This window comes from Equus asinus, chromosome 16, assembly GCF_041296235.1.
Source record: "Equus asinus isolate D_3611 breed Donkey chromosome 16, EquAss-T2T_v2, whole genome shotgun sequence".
NCBI classification, from domain to species: Eukaryota; Metazoa; Chordata; class Mammalia; order Perissodactyla; family Equidae; genus Equus; species Equus asinus.
Genome location: NC_091805.1, coordinates 25,775,827 through 25,790,522, shown reverse-complemented (window position 1 = coordinate 25,790,522; position 14,696 = coordinate 25,775,827). Strand labels below are relative to the sequence as shown.

The window sequence follows — 14,696 nt, the reverse complement described above, 5'->3', positions numbered from 1 at the left end:
TTGGTGGAGAAGGCTGGGCTGAACAAGTCTCAAAATAGAGAGGAAGGTGCCACTAACCATCATGTAACAGAGACAAATAATTTGGGTGAGGCTCTCTCTCAGAATATCTGACTCATCTTTTATTCAAGAAATAGAAAGCATCTATGTTTCATACTAAGCTAAGAATATAAAGAAATAGAAAAATGTCCCTCTCCTCAAAGAGTTTATAGGCTTCAGGATATTACCTGGGGAAATAACTTAAAAAGTTAAATTTTTAAGTGGAAGGCATATGGGCTCAGGAAGGAGGTAGCTGGGCCTGAAAGAAGATGCAGAATTTTAGCTGACAGAGCTGTGTGGGGATACTGGGATTGTCACGGTGCCTTGAGCGATAAGCAAGGCCGAGAAATCAAGAGAGGCAGAAAACAGGAAAGTGTGTTTGCCAAAAAATACAAATTCCAATCCATTGAAATATGGCTTATCAAGTTATAAAAAATACGCAGAGTGGAGCAAAGGATAAGGTGAGTAAATGTTTGTAAGTCAGGACTACAAAAAAAGGATGTGATTCGAAAGTTAAAGATGCTAAAAACCAGATTAGATCTTTGTAGAGCTGAAGAGTGAATCACTGATAGCAATGACTAATCCCTATATGCATGTAAAGCACATGGAGAGTGAAATACAGCAGAGACTTCAGTCAGTGCTAGGATACAGGTGTATTAACCCCTACCATTTACTGAGCACCTACTAGGTGACAGGAGCTGTCCTTCACACGGATTGTTACATTTCATCCATATAATAATCCATTTACATGAGGAAACTGGGCTCAGAGAAGTTAAGGGGAATTAGTGTGCACTCCTACTATGCAGTACAGCCACAATTTGATACCAGTGTTCCCTATCTTGAGGCCATGCTCTTTTCCCCATGCCAATCTGGGATGATTTATATTTTAAGAGAAATTAAGTAGATTCAAGGATACCTCCATAGTAATGTCACCCTCGTTGGTTGCAATATGCTTTCATCAGTGATCCAGGGCTGGAGATAAAGCCAGCACTCCAGGGGTTGAGTATAAAATCTTGGGAGTGGGTTGCAGCCCATGAGACCACCATTGTCATGTGGATGAGAATAGCTGATCAGTAGGCATGAAATGTCCATTTGGTTAGTTCTTAATCAGTCATTCAATAGAGATCAGTGGCAAGAACATGGGTTTTCAAAACGGATGGCCCTGATTCCAAATTTGAATTCATTATATACTAGTTACATGGAAACCCCTGGGCAGGTGACTTTACTTCCTCAATCTCAGTTTCCTCAAATAGTCGTGACGGTAAGTTAATAAATTTGAGTAGGAAAAGAAGAAGCTTCGGATAATGGAAAAGTATACCACCAAGGCTAAAGAGGCTTGGCCTCATTCAGGCATTGCTAGCTGTATGGTCTTGGGCAAATCACAAACTCTGAGCCTCTTCTTCTGTAAAATGTGGGTGACACCATCTCCCTTAAGAGTCTCTTGTAAGAATCTGAGAAAATGTATGTTAGGTACCTAGAGCAGCCAGACTATATTATAGTAAGGTATTATATTAAACCATTAACACAATGCTTGGCAAAATAAGTTTCCACCCCACTTCTTTTTAAACTTGGACTTTATTATAATGTTATTGGTTATTATAACTTAAATGGAAAAATCATAACAATTTGGTAAAAACTGGGCACCTTAAGAGTTAAAAATATTGCTTTGTTCTGTTTTTAAAAGATAAACTTCATATACATGTAAAATTATTTGTTCTTTTCTCTTACAATCCTTAATACATTTTTTTCACTGAAAGCATTCCCTTCTAAAAAATTTCATTAAACAAAGTGCTTAGTCAATCTGAGAAGAGATCAGTATCATTAACAAAGGCTTTGATAATTTTATTAATAAGAAAATTCTCAAACATCATGCTCTCTATGATACCATTGTTGGGTTGGTGGGCCCTATCTGTGGTCAATCTATTACGAGAACCACGAAAAATCTTCATCCTTGCAAAGCTGCTCCCTACCTCTCCTTCAAAAGCAACAAAGTGATCTCAAGACAGTATTTAAGTTAAACACTCCAAAGTAAAGTAAATCAGGGTTACACGTGTACCTTGGTCTTCGCTATTTGAGTCAGAAGAAATGCAAATATCATAGAGCTGTATACATCTAATCTGTTATCTGTGTCCACACATCCAACATATGGTTTATGGACTTGAGCAAATTTGGCGAGGTTAAGCTTATATTTTACACAAATCATTGAAAAACAAAGAAAGGAAATGTATGAATGTATAAAGCTCATTGGTTCTGGCGACTTTGCAGTGTTGTGCCAAGCATGAGGGTTCCCATCACTTTTCCTCCTCCTCCATCGAGATGGCATTTTAATGAGGTGTCCACGACGAAGCGTATGAATGCCTTCGGAACCCACCACATACCTGTCCGGAAATGTGCCCACTGGTTCAGGCTCCATTTCTTACATTACTGAGGGCTTGTAAGAAGTATGTGACTAAAATAGGACTGCTATTTCCTTTATCTATTCCTCCCCCATAAGGCTGCGTTAAATAGGGTCATTCAAACCTCCCTCTCCCCAAGGCCGGCACTCCCACAAAGACTGACTGGGTCTTATTTTTTACTTTTAGGAGGATGGGGACTTGAAAGTGTTCCTTAACAGGTTTGTTGGGAGTTTAAAATGCTTAAAAAGAATTCGAAACCAAGCGAAGTTTGGGCTTTACGATCTGAAATATCGGTCCTGGGATGTGGGCTAGGTGTCTGTGGCTGTTCAAAGATTGGTACGGGGCAAGGTTTTGAAGGAAGTGTAATCTGATGTACACCGGCAGGCGCGGGGTGGGGGAGGGAAGAATTGGCTGAGGGGGAAAAGAAAGGAATTAGCGTCTAGAGAGCACATCCTAAGGTTCCGGAGTTGCTAACTCCATCCCTAACCACCCTCGTTGCTGGAAACCAGCTGCAAAGGGAAAGACCGGCCAGCCTGGGTTTGGTTGAAGGCAGCGGTCCTGGCCTCAACCGTCGGCCTAGACACCTGGCTTCTGGGGCCCACCCGAGCCGACTAAACCCTCTCTCCCCTCTGGTCCTGCAAAGGAGCTGACATCGTGCTCTCGTTCCCTTCGGAGACCTTCAATTCCTTCCTACCTCCCCAAAGTGCTAACTTCAGGGGCTCAGAGGAAGCAAAGGGAGAGCAGATCAGAAGGGACAGGCCCTGGGGTCTCAGGGATTTTTAAGGTAGGAAAGAACGACGATCGCTCCCAGCCGTGGCCGCGTTTTCTCCTCATCCTCCACCCGCTGTCCCCCTCGCCCCCTCCCCCCCAGCCAAGTCCGCAGAACCTGCCGCGCTGTGCTTGGCGCCAGGCTGGGGTCTCTCGCCCGGGTGCTGGGCGGGATGGGATGGGTGGGGTAGGGCTTGGCGGGTCCCTGAGCCCTAGCAGCGGACGGCTCCAAGGACCACACACTGGGCAGGCGACCGCGTTCTGCCCGCCCGAGAGCCGGGAGAAGGCAGGGTCGCGAGCGAGGCGGGGCGAGTCTCGGCTCCAGCGCACCTAGCGGACCGAGCCCGCGGTGCTCTGCGGCCGCCGCTCTCCATCCCTCCGCGGTCCCCGCCCTTACCTCTGGGCGCGAGGGTGCCGGCTGGGGAGGGTGCTGGGGAGCGGCGAGCTGTCTCCCGACCCGGCTCAGCGACGGCCAGCGACAGCAGGGTCGCCCGCGGGGCCGCTGCTCATGGCTTGTCGCGCACGGAGCACTGCGACCGCGGCCACGGCGGCGCCTTCCTCCTAGTCCTCTTCGCGGGCTTCGAGCCGGGACGCAGCTAACGCCCCAGCCCCGCAGCCCTCCTCCCCTCCGCCTCCCCGGCCGCCGCCGGAGCCGCCTCCAGCGCCGCCCCACGCGCCGCCCGGCCAGCGGCAGCCAGCGCCGCCCAGCGCCCGGCCCCGGGGTCGCCGCCGCCGCCCGCCAGCCCGCTCGGCGGTCCCAGCCCCGCTGTGACGCAGGCCGCTGTGCCCGGGAACTTCCTCCCCTGCAGAGACCACCCCGCGCCTGGGACCGCCGCCGGCGAGGTCTGCCGCCGGCCGCCAGGGACTTCCTTCAGGACGAGGGAAAAACCCTCCCGCCGCTGTCCGGCGGGGCCGCTCCGGCCTCGGAGATGCCCACCTGGCGGCCTCGGCCTGGGGAATCGGCTGCGTCTAATACCTCCCCCCCACATCCCTAACAATGCGCGGAAGACCCGAGGCTTCTCTGCGCTCAGCATCCGCTCCACTACCGCAGCTCCTCCCCTGGGTAAGTTAGAGAGGAGCAGCTACCGCTAAAAATAGCCCTTCTGGGAACTCCTCTGAAGGCCTGGGGTCAGGATAGGGATAGTCCCTCCTCCTTATCTCCCTCTCCCCAGAAGAACAGAAGGGTGGAATGGGGTGGTGGGATGCATTGAGGGAGACGAGAAGGAGAAAGGCAAAAACTAATTTCCCTGGACCATGAAGCCCGTGAGCCCCTCGACACCCGAGTCTGCTCTCCGCAGGAACCCTCATGTTCCTGGGTACTGACAGCCGGGCTCCTTGATCTGTCAGCAGCAGGTTCCAGGGAAGCTGAAATTGAATGTTCCACCTACAATTTCGTGCTATGCATGAAGGAGTTGACGGTGCACGTCAAAGCCACCTGTTGTTTAAAGAGGATGGGGGAGGGCTTCTCATTTGTCGATCTAAACCCCGCTTTTCTTCTCCACATTGTCCTATGCAAATTTAGGATGAAAAAGCGAACTCTGCCTTCTTGAAAGCTGACAGCTATCTGTATGGAAAATCTTCTGTTCAGTGAAAAAATGTTCAGACAAGACTACTAAGTAATATAGAGTCTCTGGGATGCGTTACAATCCTAGTTCTTTTAAGAGCACCAAAACTTAAACTAGTGCTCTGTCCTGGCAGTGAGGGAAAGACAGGTGTACCTGAATAGAGCAGTTAAGAGACAACTAATCATCTTTCACTGGATGGTTGGTTCTTACACAGCCAGCCTTAAGAAAGCAGCCACCTCCTTTTACCCCATTTCTGTTTCCAAGCCAAAATGAAAACAAAATTTGTCCAAAAGTTGTTCTCTTGGGCTTTTAACTGTTTCCCCTGCTTGTCCAGCAAATGACTACACTTTGCCAATTCCAGTACTGTTGTTGGGTCCTTCCCAGAAGACAACCTTGGAACCTCTTGAGGCCTTAGAAGATGACCTAACACCAACCCCTAAATCAAGACAAAAATCTAGGGTGGGGTCTTCCTCCTAGACAGCAGGTGGAAAAATTCCTGTAGAGTTCCTGGGGGAAAGGCAGAGGCTGACGCTAGCAGTTTGCTAAAAAGTATGGGTCCTTTGCAAGCTACCGGGTACTGTCTGAGGTAACTCCAGGTTTTGAATACCTTAACTGGATTTAAACAGTCAGTGAGGCAAGTCCTAAGGACAGCTACCTCCTGTGGACGGCTTGATTCTGCAGGTGCTTTCTGAGTGCACCTCTATCCTCCTTGTATGGCTGGCATCCTGACCTCCAGCTTAGGCATCCCTGAAATGCTCCCTCTCTACCCAGTGTCAAGGGACCTTTCAATGCTAGACTTCGGACTCAAGTGAACCAGGAATAAATCCGTGCTCTTCCTGTGTAAATGTAGGGAAATTACTGCTCCTTTTTATTTTTTTTGTCCATTATCAGTCATATACATATAGTACTATAGGGTGCTGTGAGAATTAACTAACATGTTGAAAGCACCAAGAACAGCGCCATGCACTTTATAAGTACTTAGCAAATGGTAGCTGTTGTTGTATTATTCTTCAATGCTGTGAAAGCAAAAGGACCAGGAACTGCAATGGGGTTTGGAAATGGGATTTGAATCCCTGAATGTTAATTCTGCCCCTCCCCCTGCTCCCAGTTGCTTAATTGCAATACTTTTGTCTACTCTGTGCCTTTTCTCTAATGGGGTGAATTGGACAATTCTACATGGAGTCAGGCGATTCACATGCACACTGAAGGCTGAGAGGCACTGTGTTATACTGCTTAGGTCTCCTTTTCTTACTTTATAACATGTAAACCTTCAGTCTAGTCACCTCACCTCAGTCAACCTAACTCAAATCAATATATATACCTCTCAAGCCCTCAGTAAAGCGCCAGGCGAATCAGCAATCAATCAGCCCTTTCTGTGAATCCTGGACCCCGAGGATCTCAAAGAAGTATAAGGCTTATTCCCCAACTTCACGGTTATCACAGTTCATGGGAGAGGGAATCAGGCATGCACAGGAATCAGGCATGCACATGTATCAGAATAATCCATTTCAAACTACATGTGGTTGAAGTTCAGAGAAGGGAGGGGGCACGGTGGACTAGGTGAACTGTGTATACAGAGCCATCATCCTGACCTTTCACTTAGTACTCAATTCTTTAGGCCAAAGCTTGACATTCTAGATGGTCTTCCAGAGCCAGTTGGCACTCTTAGACTCCACATAGTTACAAGTTAACCACGTACTGGTTGACAATAGGGAGTGGAAGTAGATCTTTCTGGGCAGTGCAGGACTATGGTGGGGCATATGGAATGATGTGACCCTGTGCTTCTTAATCTCTGAACCTCAGTTTCCTCAGCAGTCTATTGGAACATCAATATCTACTTTTTAGACTTGTGGTAAGACTTAGAAACAATATCTGCAAGCCCTTTGTGGGTTGTATGGAAATGGTAATTATATTACCTTGTTGTTTTATTGTTAGCTACAAGAAAATGCAGGCTGGGCTGTATCATTCCTTGAAGGCATAATTCAAAAGTCACCTTCTCTGTGAAGTCTCCTCAGGCTGCAGACAAGTGTAATTCTCCCTTCCTTGCACTCCCACTGCACTCTGTTCGAACTTCTACTTCAGCACTTCCTGTGATGTGCTGCCATTTCTCTCTTTACATTTTTGCTCCACTACTGTATCTTTATTCATCTCTACGTCAACACCTAGCATAGAGCCTGAAAGAAGGAATTTTAAACTCTTTCAAATGCTTGCACTAGTTCTAAATTTCAGAATAATTTGTATTAAACTACAGGCTGTAGAACCTGAATCCTTTAGCTCATGAAAAGTTTATGCTAAAATTGTGTATTATGAATATGTATCGGCTTAAATCTTGATTTTTTCAGTGCCGGGCTTGTGCTTTAAGACCAACCTGCTATGCTTGTTTTGTTTTGTATTTGATGTCAGTTGATACTGCCTAGTAATAGCGAAAGTAAGATCTAAATTCTAAACCAAAACCACCAGCAGGATTTTACCCAGCATTCTCTACCCACTCTGTGCAGATCTGCTCCCCAGACCATTTCTGTGCTCTGTAGGAAGGTCCTGAGCTAACAGGAAACATTATTGTTTTAAGTTTCAGCTGTTAACATTGTTGTAACCATTGGCACTCTCCGAATTAGTAGCTGCAAGATAAAACCCACCTTTAGCAACAGTTTTGAAATCCTTGACTCTGTGCCATTAAAAAGGCTAGGACAGGGAGAATGAAACCTCTCGTAGAGAATGTTCTGTGTGCAGGAAGTTGCCCAGGAGGTAACGTGGTCAAATGTGGTCTTGACCCCTAAATGGCAGTTGAATTTGTGCCAAGGGAGAGAGTGGTGGTGCTGAGGACCTAAAAATAGGATACTACAAAACTATGGTCAAATTCTTCTAAAATCAGCCCAGTATATTTTAACATCCCCCCCCCCCCCCCACACACACACATGCACAAGATAGAAGTGCTTGGTTGCCCAACTTGTGAGATATTCTTTGGAAATAATAATAACGAATAAGCACTTACTAGGTGCATACTAGGTTGCTGAGTAAGTACTGGCTTTATATGTACAGCCCCATTTCATCCCCCCAGCGATCTGTTAGGTAGGCAGTGGTATTTTCTCCCACTACAGAGGAGAAAACTGAGGCACATTATAATCAACTAACTAGCCAAGGTCATATGACCAACGAGAGGAAGAATTAGGATTTGGACTCGGGCAAGTCTGATTTCAGAGTTCTCATGCCTAACCATTACTCAATCACATGGAAAAGGAATAGTTATTTTTAAACTGAATCCATCAAGTATATTCAGTAAGGATAAGGATGAACTTTTGCAGTAGTTTTTGAAATTGGGCTCATTTGTGCTTTTCCCAATAGCATACTCACATCCTAAATGTGCCTTCATGAGGTGATTTTACAGCTTACTCTTTAATTAAAAAGCATTTTATGACTGAAAGCAAACTTCTTAATGAAAGATCATCAAGTGTCTGTAGCTCTGAATATACACAATATGAAATATATGAGGGAGACAGCCTCATTCTTAGAATTATTGTTCATACGGGCCAATGATAAATAAGGAACTTTCACATGATAGATATGTAGCCTAAGTTTAAAGTAAAAAATGAGTTTGACATTCTCAGGAGTGACTTTTTTTTTGCACCTAAATATCACTGCTATAACTGCATTACTAAATAATATTTGCTTGCTACTATTTGTTAACACATACAGCCACTCATCTAAGAACTTTGCGTGTATTAACATTAATTAATCTACAAATGACTGGCTCTATCCATGAAGTGAATTATTCTAAAGATAACGAAACCTTCTTAAAGGGCTTAGAACTTCCTTATTTATTTAAAAAAAATACATTAAGATATACCTTTTAAGGAAAGTAACTCATTTTTCCCAAGATTCAAAATTGTCAATCTTTTCTTAACACCGTATCTTATTATGCATATAGAAGGTACCATGGAACATCTCAGATCACAGTTTAACGTTGACTTGCTTCAAATTTCAGTGACATTAGCCCTGACAAAGCACCTAATTTCAAGCCTAAGGAATTGCTTCTTTCTTTTGAGGAAGAAGCTGCTCCCTCTGAGGCGTGAAGATCAATGACTCAAGAAACCTTATCAGGGTAGTGAAATTGAAGACACTCTTGTTACTCACATAAACATGACTCTCTGGAAAATTATCATGGATGGTGCTTTGTATACTTAGAAAATCCTATAACCTTGCCCAGATTCTCTCTTCTTAAAGCCACCACCCATACTGACAGACAATACATTTTCTTGAGGCTTTTTGGAGTTCATTTATGTATTTCCTGAATTCATTCACTTTGTTTACCTCTCTAGGACAAAAACAAAAAGAAAGCCCGGTTTTCCCTCTCAGTATAAATGATCATTAATGGTCACTTTCACTGCTATTAGTGAAAACAGCATAAACTGGGTCTAATGAGACCTGGGTTCCAGGTATGACTCTGCCATTGAATAACTTTATGACTTGGGGCAAGTCTCTTAATATCTTTGCATCCTCAGTCTCCTTATCTGAAATGAAGGAATTGGAATAGGTAATTTCTTAGGATTTTTTCAGTGTTAAAACTTTCACCTAGGGGCTGGCCTGGTGGCACAGTGATTAAGTTCTCATGTTCTGCTTCGCTGGCCCGGGGTTCACTGGTTCGGATCCTGGGTGCAGACATGGCACTGCTTGGCAAGCCATGCTGTGGCAGGTGTCCGACATATAAAGTAGAGGAAGATGAGCACGGTTGTTAGCTCAGGGCCAGTCTTCCTCAGCAAAAAGAGGAGGATTGGCAGCAGATGTTAGCTTAGGGCTAATCTTCCTAAAAAAACAAAACAAAACAAAAACCTTTCACCTAGATCTTAAAATGATACATATTTATCCTCCCTAGATTTCAGTCAGTACTGGATATAATCACCAACATTTAATCAAGGAAGTAGGGAGGCATCCACGGCTGCTGTCTATGGGAAATCTGTCTAGAATAGGGAAGACCAGTCAGTCAACATCTTCCCAAAGCACCTTTGTCTTCCACCACCCATTGCCAGTGAGATAGAGCCATTCCTCTACTGAGGCATCTCCAAGCAGCTTTCTGTAGAACTCTATCCTTTGAGTATCCTGAGAAATAGGGGTCTGTAGGTCAAATTCACTTGGGGAATATTATATCCCTCTTGGAGATTCACAGTGCATATTAACATGCTTAGGGCTCTAAGTCCTGCCTTAAAAATACTTGTTTAACTTTGCTGAATCTAGCATTTCTCTAACTTCATTTGGCCATGGAACTATTTCTGTTGTTACATCTATCAACATTCCAAGATGAATAAAATCTCTCAGAATAGAATATATGAATTGTTATTCTAGAATTAAAGACTGCAGAACCTTTATAAGATTTTTCTCCTTGGAAAGAGAATGGAATTATAGGCCCTATTAACTCATTTAATGAATGCCTACCAAGATAAGCCTGTCGGTAGATGTTTTTTGCAACTGTTTTCCTTACAAACATCAGCCATAATAGAGTGTCTGTCATCTTTAGTAGGTCAAAGAGCATCCATTCTCAGTGGTAATAGTGTAGCCTTATTCCTTTTTACACTGAGGAATAGTTCCCTTGTTTTTACATCTTCTTATTAGCCTCTGGGTTCTTTGACATCCTTTTAGAGATAGCTGAAACTGGTGGATGACAAAGATACATTCTGAACACTCAAGAGAAGGCATAGAATAGTTTATTTGTTGATGACTTTTGGGCGATAATTCTCCATGGTCTCTAATATTTCTGTAGATCTTGTGAGCAAGGCACTGACTGCCCTTTCTTCCAGACTAAATTTTTAAGGATATTTGTATAGTGAATAGCCTTTGAAGATAGAGATAATATCTCCCTTTAGAGCAAATGGTAAGCATATTTACTGTCCGGTGTCATAAAGATAATGTTTCTCTCCAGAGCAAAGGGCAGGCATACTTACACTCATACAAAAGGTTCACATTCCCTAAGCTTATGGTTCTTCTCCTGCAACACAACCTACTGTGTGTGAAGCTGCTATCTGGCCCTCTTTGCATCTTTCTATGGGAATTGGGGCTCTAAGAACTGACACAAAAATGCTGATACTCTGGCTACTGCTATTGCTATGAGTAATAAACTTTCTTTCATCTCTGATCTAGGAGTTTCATGTCTTCTACCAGCATCCAAGAAACAGGCAGGCTAATTTTTTAGTTTGCAAGGAGAATAGTCTCAGATCTTTCACAGTTCTTGATAATAACTGACTTTTTCCTCCCTAGGAATTAGACATTGGTAGAATAACTTTATGTCCTTGGATGTTCTCCCTCCTGAATCATCCCCGGTCTTGTGAATATTCTCTCACATGCATGCTTTTCTACCCCTGTTGAGCAATTATAGCCATCCCTCCTTGTTTCTGTGGAACATTCAGGAGGGGGCTATTAGCTATGATACACTCTGACTTTGGAATTTCAAAGAAAGGCACTTTGAATTTCTGTCCAGCATGATAACATTTCATTACAATTATTAGAAAATATTTTATATTCTATCTTGTTTTTAAAAAGGAATTTAAAAATTAATCCTCAGTGAAAAGGAAATACCATCTTATAGTGAAGAGTGGATGTGTGCCTTGGGGGTGAGTGGACAATAGTAGTTAACTACACTGACTGCTTCCAAAAGCAAAGAAGAAAAAGGAAAAGACTAGAATTCAGATAAGATAAATTCCTTCATGTGACCAAAGGGAGGATCCCTTTTCTACAACATGAAAACAACTGTGGTCTCATTTAAGAGTGAAAACATCCAGATTTCTTGAATGTCCCCAATATTCTTCAGCTTGTAAAATGCTGCTGACAACCATCTATTCACATCTAATCTGATGTCATTTCATATTGACTCTTGATTTCATTGGCTAAACCAGAACTCAAAATTATGCTTTCTGTAATAATGCTTCTAATCAGTTTCTTTGAAAAAAACATTTTCTGGTTGAAAGGTTTTCAAAGACTTCAGAATATCACAGTAATTGGTTTAGGAACAACCCAGTCTGGAAATTTCAAGAGGTAGACTGATAACTTGCTAAAGTGATTTGAGTTTGAATTCAAGTGATGAGAATTCACATCAAATGATGTGAATTCAAATTCAAGTGAATTTGGATGTCACAAATAGGGTAGTAAATTAACATTTGTTGAGTACTCTATCCCAGATATGGTTTAAAGCATTTTATGTGTATTATTTCATTTAATCCATCTAACAACACTATGAAGTAGTTACTATTACTGTCCCCATTTCACAGATAGGAAGGCTGAGGCATGGATAGGTAATGTGACTTGTCCAAGATCATGCTGGTATTAAGTGGCAGAGCCAGGCATGGAATCCAGGCAACCTGACTCAAAAACCCACATCCTTACCACTTCTTTTCTGCCTTATAACATCAGACTTTTTTTTTAAACAGCTGGAAAATGTGATTTTTTTTCTGGAATGCTTAAGAGAAATAAACATTAATTTTCTTGCTTCCTTGGAGTTTTATTTCTAGATCATTATCTTCCCAGATATAATGTTTTGTTCTTCATTTCACTATAAGCAATATATTTCAGGACAATTGAGGGTGAGTTATGTCCATCTCATCAGCCCATATTGACTGAGAAGAGAGGTATTGTGCAGCCCACTTTGAGTAGAGAGCCACTCCTGTCAAGTCACCTTGAAATCTTCCACATAAGGTTTTGATGCATGTCAAGCTCCCAATGTAAGATACATTTGAAAAATCTTTCAATAATTTGAAACAAATACAAAATAGACTTGAGTGTTTAAGTCCGTATCCAGAGAAGGAGGAAAAAGCAACAATATTTTAAATTTATCAATTTTTTACTTGGGCAAGCTTTAATTTTTCGTGATCAGGAGTGGTGTTACTACCAGCCCCTAAATCACCTACAATTGCCACAGTCCCCAGATGGGCACATTGTGACCCTGTCTAGACTAAAATCACATCACAATGCTTTTCCTCAAGTCAGACTGACAGCTCATCCCATCCAGTCTCGCAAGGAGCATGGAGACAGGAAATAGTGGGGGCATTTTTGAGGGCTTCAAAGGGAAAGGAATTTTAAAAATCTTGGATGACTATTTCTTAGAATGATGAAGAAATCATTTAATATACAGCATTTATAGATTGCTGCCCAGCCTCGGAAACTCCAAAATGATTTCTGAAAACTATCAATAAGAAGGTTTTATGTAAAACTCTGCACAACGTTAGATCTGTTTTGTCTTCTGGCCACTGGAGACAAATGGTATGGTCCAAATTTCAGATGTAAGAGCCACATGCACATCTGCATCCTCTGCCACTATTTTCACAAGAAAATGAGGGAGTCATCATGATCTTTGCTGAATAATCTTTGTGGAGAGTTGTGGGTATTTATCTTTCCTCCTGTGAAGGCCTTGAAGAACCAAGAACTGAGCGGAAATTTCTCCCTTTCTGCTTCTCAACAGGTTTGAGAGAAGCAAGTGTGAACCCATCTCCTGATCCTTGGGAGACCTCAAGAAGCAGCATGGAAGTGGTGATTCCTTGACTAAAGGGATTTGGATTTATCTGGATTTTAACTTGTATTGCATGTTCTTAAAACTTATGTGTTAACTGAATGCCTATGTACCCAACGTTTTCTGGCAAAATTACCTTCCTAATTGTTGCAGCAGTTATTCTGAGGGGACGCTCTAATCAAATCTGCACGTGCCTTTGGTGGCTTTATAGCTCTCTACCACCTCCTGGATTTTGTACATGTCTTTACACTACCCTCTAATTTCTCTCACTTCCCTTTTCTCTTCACTCTCCTCCAAATTCCGTCAGTCTTTAAATGTCCTATTCAAATCCTATTTCCACAAAATTTTTCTAACACTTTCTGTTCTGTACACTCTTACAGTAATTAATCATGTTTTATCTTCCAAAGCTATGAGAACTTGGATAAGTTGCTTAACCTCTCTGAGCCTTGGTTTCTCCATCGGTAAATGGGGATAATTATAGTACCTGCTTTAGAGTGTGGTTGTGAGGACTAGGTGATTTAATACATGTGTCATAGCACAGCATCTGACACATTGTAACATCCAATAAATGTTAAGTTTTATTAATATTCAACAGCTAATTACATCTTTTCTTTTTTTAAACACTTTTTTCCTTGTTTCCTACATTGCTGAGGTTCAAAAATTATTTGTTGACTTAATTATTTTAACATAATGTCAAAGGAGGAGTTTTTCTTTCAAGATTTTTTAAGTATATTGACAAATAGGAAGAGTCACCAGTTGCTAGTTTTCTTAAAAGTCAACATCTTGTAGTTTGATAGATAATAAAATTATTTTTAAAACTACACATAATGAGTGCTTACTGCCTGAATAAACTATATATAACTTCTACTATTTCATTTCTATTTCACTTTAACATATCACTCATGAGACATTAAAATAATCATCATTTCTCTTTTCTCCCCCAAAATTTAAACCTGTGAAATTATTTGTTTGAAAAATTCCTATCTAAAATATCTGTCATATTGCAGAACTTCTGCAGATATGAGCAATTCACTGTTTTCGTTTTCAAACTACTGAGCCATAAAAAAAGATGAAATCTTGCCATTTGTGACAACATGGATGGACCTTGACAGTATTATGCTGAGTGAAATAAGTCAGATGGAGAAAGCCAAATACCGTATGATTTCACTCATATGTGGAACATAAAACAACAGTGAACGAACACATAGATACAGAGAATAGATTGGCGGTTACTAGGGCTGAGGGGAAAGGGAGTGGGAGGAAGGTGAAAGGTAAAGGGGCACCTTTGTATGGTGACAAATGGCAACTAGACTTTTGGTGGGGAACACAATGTAGTCTAGAGAAGTTGAAATATAATCACGTACACCTGAAATTTATATAATAGACCAATATTACCTCATTAAAAAATGAAAAGAATATATTTCATCTTTGTCCCTGGTTCCT

General features: G+C 42.2%; 2 protein-coding genes across 3 annotated transcripts in view; one reads left to right on the top strand and one right to left on the bottom strand.

Annotated features, from left to right (window-relative positions):
- The window catches only part of LRRC8C (leucine rich repeat containing 8 VRAC subunit C), a 116,875-nt gene that overhangs the window by 71,167 nt on the left and 31,012 nt on the right, over positions 1–14,696 (bottom strand). The window contains exon 1 of one of the 2 annotated variants that reach the window (XM_014841872.3): positions 3,598–3,737. The exons of the other annotated variant lie outside the window; for it this stretch is intronic. The gene's annotated coding sequence lies outside the window, so the exon portion shown is untranslated. Of the gene's footprint in view, positions 1–3,597; positions 3,738–14,696 lie in introns of those variants that run through there. 2 annotated transcript variants of the gene reach the window in all.
- Positions 450–13,636, top strand: LOC139040355 (serine/arginine repetitive matrix protein 2-like). The gene is made up of 4 exons (XM_070486362.1): positions 450–497; positions 2,619–2,650; positions 3,451–4,263; positions 13,206–13,636. The coding sequence occupies exons 1-3, from the start codon at positions 450–452 to the stop codon at positions 4,193–4,195; spliced, it is 825 nt and encodes a 274-aa protein (XP_070342463.1). The 3' UTR covers positions 4,196–4,263; positions 13,206–13,636.